This window comes from Callorhinus ursinus, unplaced genomic scaffold (genome assembly GCF_003265705.2).
Source record: "Callorhinus ursinus isolate GAN/ISIS: 27379988/994484 unplaced genomic scaffold, GSC_fseal_2.0 scaffold18, whole genome shotgun sequence".
NCBI lineage: Eukaryota > Metazoa > Chordata > Mammalia > Carnivora > Otariidae > Callorhinus > Callorhinus ursinus.
The window spans coordinates 3170456-3182075 of NW_027397080.1; the positions used below are offsets into that span (position 1 = coordinate 3170456).

General features: G+C 45.0%; 2 protein-coding genes across 6 annotated transcripts in view; one reads left to right on the forward strand and one right to left on the reverse strand.

Moving 5' to 3' along the window:
- Positions 1-2955, reverse strand: part of CFAP57 (cilia and flagella associated protein 57) — a 69639-nt gene extending 66684 nt beyond the window's left edge. For 2 of the 5 annotated variants that reach the window (XM_025856896.2, XM_025856897.2), the window contains exons 1-2: positions 2744-2877; positions 2460-2632 (exon numbers count right to left, since the gene is read on the reverse strand). In XM_025856896.2, coding sequence (XP_025712681.1) covers positions 2460-2616 — 157 coding nt within the window. In that variant the 5' untranslated portion in view covers positions 2617-2632; positions 2744-2877. Of the gene's footprint in view, positions 1-2459; positions 2633-2734 lie in introns of all 5 variants that reach the window. The other 3 variants (XM_073902771.1, XM_073902773.1, XM_073902772.1) reach the window with 3 other exon arrangements.
- Positions 2956-3099: 144 nt separating this feature from the next.
- EBNA1BP2 (EBNA1 binding protein 2) lies at positions 3100-10289 on the forward strand. Its single transcript, XM_025856895.2, has 9 exons — positions 3100-3240; positions 3324-3407; positions 3648-3817; positions 4472-4595; positions 5871-5960; positions 7595-7670; positions 7892-7985; positions 9787-9949; positions 10056-10289. Exons 1-9 carry the CDS (start codon positions 3175-3177, stop codon positions 10104-10106), a joined length of 918 nt encoding a protein of 305 aa, XP_025712680.1. The 5' UTR covers positions 3100-3174; the 3' UTR covers positions 10107-10289.
- The last annotated feature ends 1331 nt before the right edge of the window (positions 10290-11620 follow it).

Sequence of the window (11620 nt, forward strand, 5' to 3'; positions counted from 1 at the left end):
TTGATTCCCATTTCCTAAATATCTCACTAGTTGTCCCAGCACAGATTCCTAATGCCACCTTTATGATATATCAAATTCATTTACATATACAAATATATATACCTGGGTTTCTGGGATATTTATAGCAGGACTACATTATTTTTGTAATCATAGCTTTATCATGTATTTGACAATCTGGCAAAGGAGGGTCTTAAGCGAAGAGAGGGAGCAAAAAGGAAAGGACAAATTCAGTTCTGGATATACTGTGTGGGAGCTACACACTGCGGGATATTTAGGTAGAGAGGTCTAGCCGACAGCTGTACATGATTCTAAAGCTCAGGGACTGGTTGGGACTGAAAAGGCAGATTTGAGATAAGAGTCATGGTGGGAAGCTGAAACTGTAAGTACAGATGAGACTGCCTGGAGGAGGCAAAGGAAAACTTCTCCCTCCTTCCTTTTGTTCTTTCGCATCAGAGCCATACCTGGCAGAGCATATGTCCTGCTCATCTTCAAGTCCTGCTCCTTTGAATACATACATGTCTCCACAATAGTGAGAGCTCCTAGAGGGCAGGGGCCATGGCTTTCTTGCTCATCCATCCGCCCGTCCGTCCTTCCGTCCACCCACCGACCCATCCATCTGTCCATCCATCCAATCACCAGTGCCTGGCACCAAATGGGTGCTTAATATATGTTGGCTGATTGCAGAGCTTGTAAAATGCATTCACACTGTTTTAACCCAGTTGATGACAGACTCCTCCTTGAAATATTTTCACCTCTTGCATGGATCTCCTCCCATCTTTTTGGTTACTCCTTCAAAGACTCTTTTGCTGGCTCTTCCTCAGTTCCCCAGCACTAAAGGTAGTAGTGTCCCAGAATGCACTCGTTAGGGTTCTACTGTTTTATAAATACACTCACTCCTTAAGAGAATCTCTGATATTTGAGTGACCTTATATTTCATCTCTGTGTGGATGACCTTCAAATTTCTATCACCAGCCTGGACTTCCCTGCCTTGTATCCAGACCCAAAATCAAACTGCTCACTTAAGATCTCCATTGCCTCACTAGTGGGCATCCCAATCTTACCATGTCAGGAACTAACCTCCCCATACTCTCTACAAAACCTGCTCCTTCTTCAGTCTTCTCTATCACTATCCCTACTGCCTGCCACCACTCCACTCCAAGCCAGCGTCTTCTCTCATCTGGTCTCCTGCTTCCTCCCTTGCCCCTCCTTAAATCTGATCTCTATACAGTAGCCACAGAGCCTGCTGAAACATAAGTTAGATCCTGTTACTCTGCTCAGAAGCCCCCCATGGCTTCCTACTTCATCAGAGTAAGAGCCTTTGACCTACAAAGCCCTGGTACTTCTCCATCTTGCCTCTCCCTCCCTACTCCTCCACTGACTCCACTCCGGCCACATTGGCCTCCTTGCTATTTCCCTAACACACTAAGCACCCTCCTAACTCAGAGCCTAAAAGGTGAAAGGCAAAAGTATAAAGTATAAAAGAGACAATATAGGAGAATATATTAATAATCTTGGGGGTAGGAAGAATTCTTTAACAAGACACAAAAAGAAAAACGCTGATAAATTTTACTTCATTAAGACTAAGGATTTCTGTTCATCAAGATACCATAAAGAAGGAGAAAACACAAGCCCCAAAGTGGGAGGAATTCTATAGAGAATATAGAAAGTGTGCCCATAAATCAATAAGAAAATTAACAAAGAAAGAAAGAAAGAAAAAATTGGATAAAAGACTTGAACAGGACATTCACACAAGACTAAATAGGAATAGCCCATAAACATGTGAAAAGCTATTCATCCTCATTAGTAGCAGAGAAATGCACACTAAAACTACAACGGGATACTCTTTCTCAACCACTAGCTTAGCAAAGAATTAGGAAGTTGGACAATGCCAAAGGTTGGAGAGGTTGGGAATGGATGGCAACTCTCATGCCTCCTGGTGGAAGTGTACATTGGTACTACCATATTACCCAGTAATTTTAGTCCTGGCTGTGTGCCCTGCAGAATCTGCACAGGTGGATGAGCATACACAAATGCAAGAAACTTTATAGTGGCATGCTTTGTAATAGCAAAGAAACTATTGTTTCTCAAATGTCCATCCACACTACAATGGATAAACATATTTGAGACATTCGATTCATATGATGGAACACGTATATTTAATTTGGCCAAAAAACTTTCCTTTCAGGGGCGCCTGGGTGGCTCAGTCGTTGGGCGTCGGGCTTCGGCTCAGGTCCCAGGTGTTGGGATCAAGCCCCACATCGGGCTCCCTGCTCTGCGGGAAACCTGCTTCTCCCTCTCCCACTCCTCCTGCTTGTGTACCCTCTCTGGCTGTCTCTCTCTCTGTCAAATAAATAAAATCTTAAAACAAAAACAAAAACAAAAAAATTTTCCTTTCAGTAATCTTGCTTATATCTGGCACCTACGGTTAATTTATGTGTCAGGATGGAAAGGCTTTTTACCTGGAATGAATTTTTGCCACTTCTGATCCACATTGTATTTCACACAGTGATTTCCCGAAGGAAATATAATGATCTGTTCATCGAAGAAGAAGATATTGTTGGCCACGTGGGATCGAAGACCAAAAACATGCAGCGACTGAGCCACCACGGTCGACATGGTACCCCACAAAGTTCTGCAGAACATCCAGCACAGCGGGTGAGGCCGGAGACACGCCCCGCCCCTGGCCCCGCCCCCGCCCCGGAGCCCTCCTCCGCTCCCGCAGCCCCTCCAGCACCCTCCTCACCCCCTCTTGCCCGAGGCTCGTGCTTCTCCCCTATCCTTCGCTCCTCACAGCTGCCTGCTTCTCCAGGCGACCCCCAGCTACGCGCTCCCACCTTTCGCTTCTTCCCTCCGGATACTAGACTACTCGTGTATCCAGCGGTAGAACTCCTATGGGTCCCAAGCAATCCTGACTCTCTCCGGCGCCCGAGCGGTTCCTATAGCAACGGCAAACCGGAAGTGTACTTCTGCAGCCGGAAGCGGAAGTCCCCGTCGAAAAGTTGAGACGCGGCGAAGAGCAGTCGGCGGTGGCGCTGCTCGGGTCCACGTGGGCCGCGGCGTGAGAGCCAGCGGCTGGGGACAGGCAGCCGCGGCGAGGGGCGCCCCTCTCCGGCCGCGCGGGCCTCTGGCCACCCGGCTCTGTGGACTAGAGTGGACTCGCGCGCTCGCTGAGACATGGACACTCCCCCGCTGTCAGGTTCGGACTCGGATTCTGATGATTCTCTGGTCACAGACCGAGAGGTAGGTGTCAGCCGAGCTCGCGGGGCTGGGCGCGGGAGAGGGGCCTCACTCCCTCGGTGCTGATTGCCGATTGTGCTCTGCAGTTGCAGGATGCGTTTTCCCAAGGACTCCTGAAGCCAGGCCTTAATGTCGTGCTAGAGGGGCCGAAGAAGGCCGTGAACGACGTGGTGAGCTCAGGCGCCTGGCCGGGGGTCCTAGGACACGAGATGCTCACAACAAACACTGTTCTGCTTTGTTTTGTTTGTTTCTTTTGTTTGTTCTTTTGTGTGTTGTGCTGACTTCTTGTCCCAGGGAAGACTCAGCCTGCGCATTGCTAGGACGGTCAATTACCGACCCGGTTGTTGGGGGTTAGGGCTTTGCCCGTTGGCCCGTGTCCTTCATGCTGGCTCAGTGTTTGAATTTCCTAGAGTGGCCTGAAGCAGTGTTTGGCTGAATTCAAGCGGGATCTTGAATGGGTTGAAAGGCTTGATGTGACCCTGGGTCCCATGCCGGAAGTCAGTGGACCTCAGTCAACACCTCAGAACAAGGATCAGAAAACTGTTGATCCAGAAGATGACTTCCAGCGCGAGATGAGTTTGTATGTTTGTTTTCAAGTGTGGGAGTTAAGGGTCCCTGTGCTAGAGAGTGGGAAGGGGGGGAAAGTAGTGAGCCTGTACTCCTCAGAAGTTGTCATAAGCCTGAGAGTAAGAAGGAGGGCTTCTTTAGACTCAAAAGAGCTAAAGGAGATTGTGCCTGTTTGAGAGAAGAGCCCCTTGGTCCACCAGTTATAATCCAAAGTCCAGTTTATTTTATTTTTAAATTTTATTTTTAAGTATTCAGTGTTCAAGTTTTTTTGTACTTTAAGTTATTTAAACAAAAACTTGCTTCTGGAAGGTTCTTACATGAACTTTTTCTAGTGACTACATAAGCATTCATAACTGGTATTAGTTTGTAAGTTAATGGGTACTGTTAGTGTGGTCACTCTCTTAAACTTATTTTTAGCAGAACTCCCCTTCGTCTTTAGAGTGTACGGCTAAATTTCTCCTAGATACCAAGTTAATGAGGTTTTATTACATTTTCATTTGTGTGTGTGTTCTTGCTGGTGGAGGTCAGATGTTGGGAGTTTTTCTGACCATGGATAGATAACTCCAAGGTTGTTCTTGTCAGATAGGCAAGTGAGAAGGAGGAGAAGGTCTTTCTCCCTTAGTTTATTTCCCAGTTTGTCCGGCATCACACTGTCCTCCATCCTCAGCTACCGGCAGGCCCAGGCTGCAGTGCTGGCGGTATTACCCCGCCTCCATCAGCTCAAAGTCCCTACCAAGAGGCCCAGTGACTATTTTGCTGAGATGGCCAAGTCTGATCAGCAGATGCAGAAGGTAAGAAATAAAGGTTTTCTCTGGAAAGTGAAGGCTTTACACTTAAGTGTGGTCAGCTGGCTTATCTCCTATAACATTTTTTTTTTAAGATTTTATTTATTTATTTGACAAAGAGGGAGAGAGAGAGAGTGAGCACAAGAAGGGGGAGTGGCAGGCAGAGGCAGAGGGAGAAGCAGACTCCCCACTGAGCAGGGAGCCCAATGCGGGGCTCAATCCCAGGACCCTGGGACCATGACCTGAGCTGAAGGCAGATGCTTAACCGATGAGCCACCCAGGCGCCCCATCTCCTATAACATTTTTAAAAAGACTAAGCCCAAAAATAGGGAAGTAGTTGTCAGAGGACAGTTACTGTCTTAACTGTCTGCTTCAGATTCATGCTGCCAGTCACCACCAATAAGATAAATATAAGGATGATTTTTTCCTAATTTAAACATTTAAGGAGAGGAGAAGTACTGTAAGAACTGTGGTTCCAGAGATAAAGATGGCCGTTTGCATTTCCTAGCTGGTGTGGTCATGGCGTGGTGTATAGAAGAAACATACTTCTTGTCCTGCCATTGCCAAGGGCTGGGGCTATAACTTATAAACAGTTCCTTTTTTCTGGGCCTTAGTTTTCTTTAGGGTGAGGGACTAATTAATATCAGATGTAGTATAATTTAGAGTTGGGTAGAATTGGTCCTCATTTAACTTTGGGAGGAAGAGAATTGCCAAAATTTAATCCCAGGTCTATTCCAATAGTTCTGTTGGGTCTCAAGCTGGATTTTAGGGAGTTCTTGTCTCAGTGGTACTTGGGAAAGCTAATCTAGAGATGAGCTCGGACACATCTCTGTACACTCACCCTGACAGGTGCTTACCCTTTGACTGAAATGTGTGTGTCTGATGGAAAAGCCTGGATACCTGATACCGGTTTGAGTTTTTAATGTGTATGTGCTACACTGAAGAAGGGAACTGAGGCTGCATGGTGGTTTGACCTCAGTCTGCAGACAGTAGGGTTGGTGAGAAGTTAGTTTCTCCGGGCAAAATGGCAAGCAGGCAGTTCTGCATAAGGGAACAGCACGCTGGGAGTGGGAAGGGCCCTTTCAGGTCCCTGATACTTTTGTATCTTGGACAAAGCGCTCAGTCTTTGGGCCTCTTGTCCTCAGGTGTAAAACATGATGTACAAGTTTCCTTTGAGCCCCAGTTTGCAGAATTGGGAAGATCTGCTCCCGTTCTAGTGCACCCTAAGTAGTGGTCAGCCCAGATTGAAATCACATAAGCTGACCACATTTTGTGTTTTAGATTCGACAGAAGCTGCAGGCTAAACAGGCGGCCATGGAGAAGTCTGAAAAGGCGAAGCAACTGCGAGCACTTAGGAAATATGGGAAGAAGGTGAGAAGGAAAGTGTGTGGGCATAGGATGTGGCCAAGGGTTTGTCAGGCTGGGGTGCCAGGGTCAGATCTGGTTCCGTACCCTGTGTGTGTTCCATCTTGTGTTGATTATCTCCCCACAGAGGGGGCATGTGTGCTCGGATCCATCTCTCCTTGACACCAGGGTCTCACCGGGGCGGGGGCTGGGGGGTGGCATGGTAACTGCCGGGGAGTCATTCATTTTGCTGGGCTTCATTAGCACATCTGGACAGTGAATAGGTGGGTCTGGATCAGTGGACTCTAAACCTGACCTCACAGCAAAATTACCTGGGGAAATCTTTCAAAACAGATTTCTAGGCTTCAGAATGTCTGGGAATCTGTGTGTATTGTCTTCCCTTCCCCCAAAAACTTTTCAAATGATTCTGAAATGCATCCTGCTTTGGAGAATCACTGGCCTAGATGATTGTAAAGTCTTCGAAAGAACCATATTGATTGTCATCCAACTGAGAGGAAAAATGGCACCTGTATGCTTAAACTATAGTTGTCTGAGTTCTAATGTAAAATCTAGGGAAACTCTTCTTGGTTTTTCCTCTTAATTCATGGTTATTTAGGAAAGAAGATGACAGGAGTTAAAGTCAGGGTTGTGGGAAGAAGTGAGTGTGCGGAGGATCAGCATTGTCAACATTTTGGACATAAACATTCATGATCTGGGGTGGTGAGCTGCTGTCCATATTTGGAGTCACTTCACTGACGGGTCCTCAGTGGAGTAAGAGTAGATCAGCATCCTGTTCTCTGCGGAAGGGCAGCTGTGCATTTATTGGATTGATCTGGTGGTTGATGGCTGAGGTCAACTCAAAGACCTGGGTGGTCGGTAGTAACAGAACCTAATTGATCAAAGGCAAAGAAAACTTCACTTGGGCCTATTAGTTCACTGTTTCTAATTCGAAGAAATGTCATGGGAGTGGTTCTCAACTGGGGATAATTTTGCTTACCAGGGAACATTCAGCAATGCCTGGAGACATTTTTGGTGTCACGTCTCAATGGGGAGTGTGCTACTTGAATCTAGTGGGTAGACAGCAGGGAGGCTGTTGAATGTCCTACAATGCCCAGGACAGGCCATCCATGCCCCAGTGAAGAGTGATCCTGTCCCAAGCTATCAGTAGTATTGAGATTGAGAAACCCTGCCTTCGAGTGTAAGCACCTGCTTTTGTCCTTACAGCTATTTTTCTTTTTGGTTTTTTGGGAGATTGCTTCTGTTGATACTTTTCATGCCTACTAACGGTAGGGGCTAGATACTTAATCTGAGAATTGGATGTAGACCTAGACATGATTTGCTATGGTTTTGTAGGCATGATTGTGTAATGGGGTAAGAGTGCAGACTTCGGGGTGTGAATTCAGCTGTGCACTTTCTCGTTGTGTGACTCAGGCAAGTTACTTAGGCTCTCTGTGCTTCAGTTTCAGGGGGTGATAGGAATTTCTACTTTACAGGGTAGTTGAGAAGATAAACTAACAATGTACTTAGAGCCTTAGCATAGTTCTGGCATAGAGTAAATGTTCGGTGGTGGTGGTAGCACAGCATTGATACCAAGAGGATTGGAGACACCTGCAGTGATGATGGTCTGGAGGGGGCGTGACAGCCCTGTGTTTATGTCCCAGGTGCAAACGGAGGTTCTTCAGAAGAGGCAGCGAGAGAAAACACATATGATGAATGCCATTAAGAAATACCAGAAAGGTCAGTATATCTCCCTTCTAAGGATATAGGGGGGCAGGGGCAGCTGCAAATTTTAACACCTCCTGCTCTAGAGCCTTGATTGCATTGGAACTAGGTTTGGGAACAGTGTGGGGAGCAGGATGTGCCTCTTAAAATTAATTTAGCAAGGAACAACCTTTTTTTGAAGCTTCAGCTTTTCTTAAAATGTGTTGGTGCTGATCAGAGTACCTCTTCACTCCTAGGCTTTTCTGATAAACTGGATTTCCTTGAGGGGGATCAGAAACCTGTTGCACGGAGAACGAACGAAGGAGCAAAAGGCCAGCAGATGAAGAAGGGGTATGAAGGGTTTTGCTTTGGCTTTGTGGTGGGTACTGGGCAAGCAGTCCATGAGCAAGTGAAGACCTCCACAGGAGTGGCCTAAGAATTGAGAGGGCACAGTGCTGCCTGTGACCAAGGCTTACAAGCCTATGCGATGGGTCCTTTTAGCCCTATCAGTCTTGGAAGATTAAAGTAGGGTGATGTAGGGGGTGCTTGGCTGGCTCAGTAGAGCATTTGACTCTTGATCTTGGGGTCATGAGTTCAAGCCCCACGTTGGATGTAGAGCTTAAAAAAAAAAATTATGAAAAAAAGAAAAACCTACAGTAGCGTTATTTAAGGATTTGGCACATTTTAAGTGAATACTCAGTAAAAGTTGATTTCCTCATCTCACAGTATGATGGTTAAGAGTGTAGACCTAGGGTTTGGGTCTAGAGTCTGCCATTTTGGGTAGCTTTGAGCAAGTTGCTTGACCTTTCTAAATATTAGTTGCCTCATCTGTGAAAATGAGAAAATTGTTTGCCCTCATAGTATTATGCAGATTTAAGAGGGCTAATGGCGCATATTATTATTTTCTTCCTAGTTTACCTTTATGCATCCCTGGACACCAGGCCTGGGGGAAGTGATAATTTCTGTAGAATGTATTAATGCCATGATAAAGGCATTTACGAAGTAGTGTGGAAGGACATTGTAGAAATAGCAGACCCGGTCTGGGGATCAGGGTGTGAGGATGGCTCCCTGGAGGAGAGTCGCACCTGAGCTTAGTCTGAAGGATGAACAAGAATTAACCAGGAGACTTGGAGAGACACAGATTTCAGCAAGAATGAAGAACACAAATGAGCAAAAGCATAGAGATGAGAGCAGCAGGTTTGTGTATGAGGAACAGCAAACATTTGGCACCCCTGGGAGTGCAGTGTGGGGCAAGGGGAGGTGAGACGTAGCTGGAGGGGCACCTGGGCTGAGTCACAGAGGCAGTGTTTGCCTTGTTAAGAAGCTTGGGTTTTATCCAGTAGGCAATGAGGGAGACATTGATAGGCTCTACTTAAAACAATGAGCAGGTCATAGTCATGTGTTTGAAAAATTACAGTGGTACTTGTATAAAGGATGGACTTGAGGGAGGCAGGGAAACTGATTAGGGGGTTACTGCAAAGTCCAGAGAGCAATGATAATGAACTAAAAGTGGTAACGGGCAGAGAAGAGAAAACGGGTTGAAGAATATTCAAGAAGCTAAATTAGCAGCGCTCAGTAATTGTGTTGGGCGTAGAGAGTGGAAGAAGGAAGAATCAAGGCTGGCACCCAGGTTTCTAGCCTAGGAGGCTGGCATAGATGGTAGCACTACCAACCTCGAGTCAGTGTTCATATACAGGAGGTGAAACCACTCTAGGAAGGGAGATGGCATGTGATTTTGGATATGCTGAATTTGAGATTCCTGTGGGATGACCAGTTTTTAAATTTATTACATTTGAATGTTAATTGCATGTACTATCCTTGAAAGGAATAGAAACAACTGAGGATGATCTAGCAAGAGTTAGTTAAAATAGAAGAAGCTTTCCAGGGATAAGTGTTGAGCCACAAGATATATGTGGATCCTTTCCTGGTTCTTGCTTTGTTTTCGTGCTCTAGTGGTTAAAACCATAAGTAGATGAGCTTGCCTGGAGAATTTTTTAGAGTTAAGAATGTAGGACCAAGGATGAGATTCTGGGTAATGGTAGCATCTAAGAGCTTTTGCTTATAGACAGGAAACTAAGGGTATTGGTCGGCCATGGGATCCATCAGGATTTGTAGTGTTGTGGGTAACCTGTAAGCCTGTTTTTTTTTCCAGGCCCAGTGCTAAGCGGCGCTATAAAAACCAGAAGTTTGGCTTTGGTGGAAAGAAGAAAGGCTCCAAGTGGAACACGCGTGAGAGCTATGATGATGTATCCAGCTTCCGGGCCAAGACGGCTCATGGCAAGGGCCTCAAGAGGCCTGGAAAGAAAGGATCCAATGTAAGTGAGCCATGGGTCCCATCCCACACCTACCCACGCCCTTCTTTTCCTTGGGGCAGAAGGCCAAACTGCAGTATGACCACATGTGGTATTTCTTCTTCCGTAGAAGAGACCTGGAAAACGGACAAGAGAGAAAATGAAGAGCAGAACACACTAAGCAGCATCTTTGTATACAGAGAACCAAGAAAAAGGGTTTGTAGACTTGGGATTTCACCATACGGTTGGATTTCTTCTGTTGGTTTCTTTTTATAAAAAATTCTTTAATAAACTAAAATATTTTCAAAGAAACATATAATCTTGGTTAAAAATTCAGGAATAAAAAATGGAGAAGTTACTTTTATGTATTAAGTAAGATTGCTATTTATGGATGATAATTTAGACTTTGAATTCAAATTGCCTTTCCTTTATGATAGATGAAGATATAACTTACACCTTCCTCATCCTTCTAAGTAATTGTATCACGATTTTAGATAAATCAAGAGTCAATGTTTATATCATTATGATTGTTTAAATACCCATCACTGTCAGCTAGGTGGACTATGATAAAATTTCCTTTGTGGCACAGCTTTTGGGTTTTCCTTGAGTTAATTACTACTTTGTATTTTTCTGTATGCCTAATTTTCCTTTTGTATCCCTATTTTTCCTTAGACGCATGCCATTTTATCCACCTTATAATTTCCTGCTCCAACCTAGGTCTGTCATACAGCTCTCACCCTGTCTCTTCTAGACCATCTAGATAGGATCCACTATTTCCTGGAATCCATTCTCAGCTTATGCGTTCTTTTGCTGTGTACCATCTTCAGAATCTTCCTAGGAAAGGGAACTTGGGAACTCCTACATTTCTGCAGTTGCCTTTAGATTGGCTGGTGGGAGTTTTCCTGAGAATGTTGCAGGCACTGCCTCCTCTCTGAGAAGTTGCTGCCATTCCTTCTCTTTCTTCTCTCTGGAAGCTTTTCTTCCAGCAATCTGAAATTCCATGATGACATGCCTTGGTGTGGGCCTGTTTTTATTCTTTGGTTAGGGTATTTGGAAGGATGCTGGATCTTCAGTTCTGGCAAATTTTATTAGATAGCTTCTCCCTATTTTCTTTGTTCTAATTCTGGAGTTTCTGTTAGTCACATTTTGAATCCCTTCTGATGATCTCAGTTTGTATTTTAGTTCCACTTTAGGGAAAAGATTTCTTTGGTTCTTTTTTCTAATCATCTAGTGAATATTTATTTTGGCTTTCATTTTCCATTTTATCCCCTAAGAGTTCTTCATTCTGTTATCTCAGAATGTGAATTATAATTTTGGTTTTTTAAGACTTTTCTTCTGTTCCTTTCATTCTGTTTCCTTGGGTTTCCCCCGGCCCCTCCCTGTGCATTATGATCCCCCTTTTTCATGTTGAGCTGTGTGGAAGTCAAGAGCCAGACTGCTGGGTTTAACACCCGTTTCTACTGCTTACTTGCTGTTTGACCCTGGGCGTGTTAATTTTTCTGTGCTATGTCGTCTCTGTCTACTAAATAGAGTTTCTGTCAGCATTAAGTGAGTGAACATACGTAAAATGCTTAGAACATTGCCTGCCATATGGTAAGAGCTTATACCTGCTTGGAATTATTTTGCCTGGGGGCTTTTCATAATGTCTGAGCCTCGGTGGTACATATTTGAGAGGTACTCAAATGCTGGCTGGAA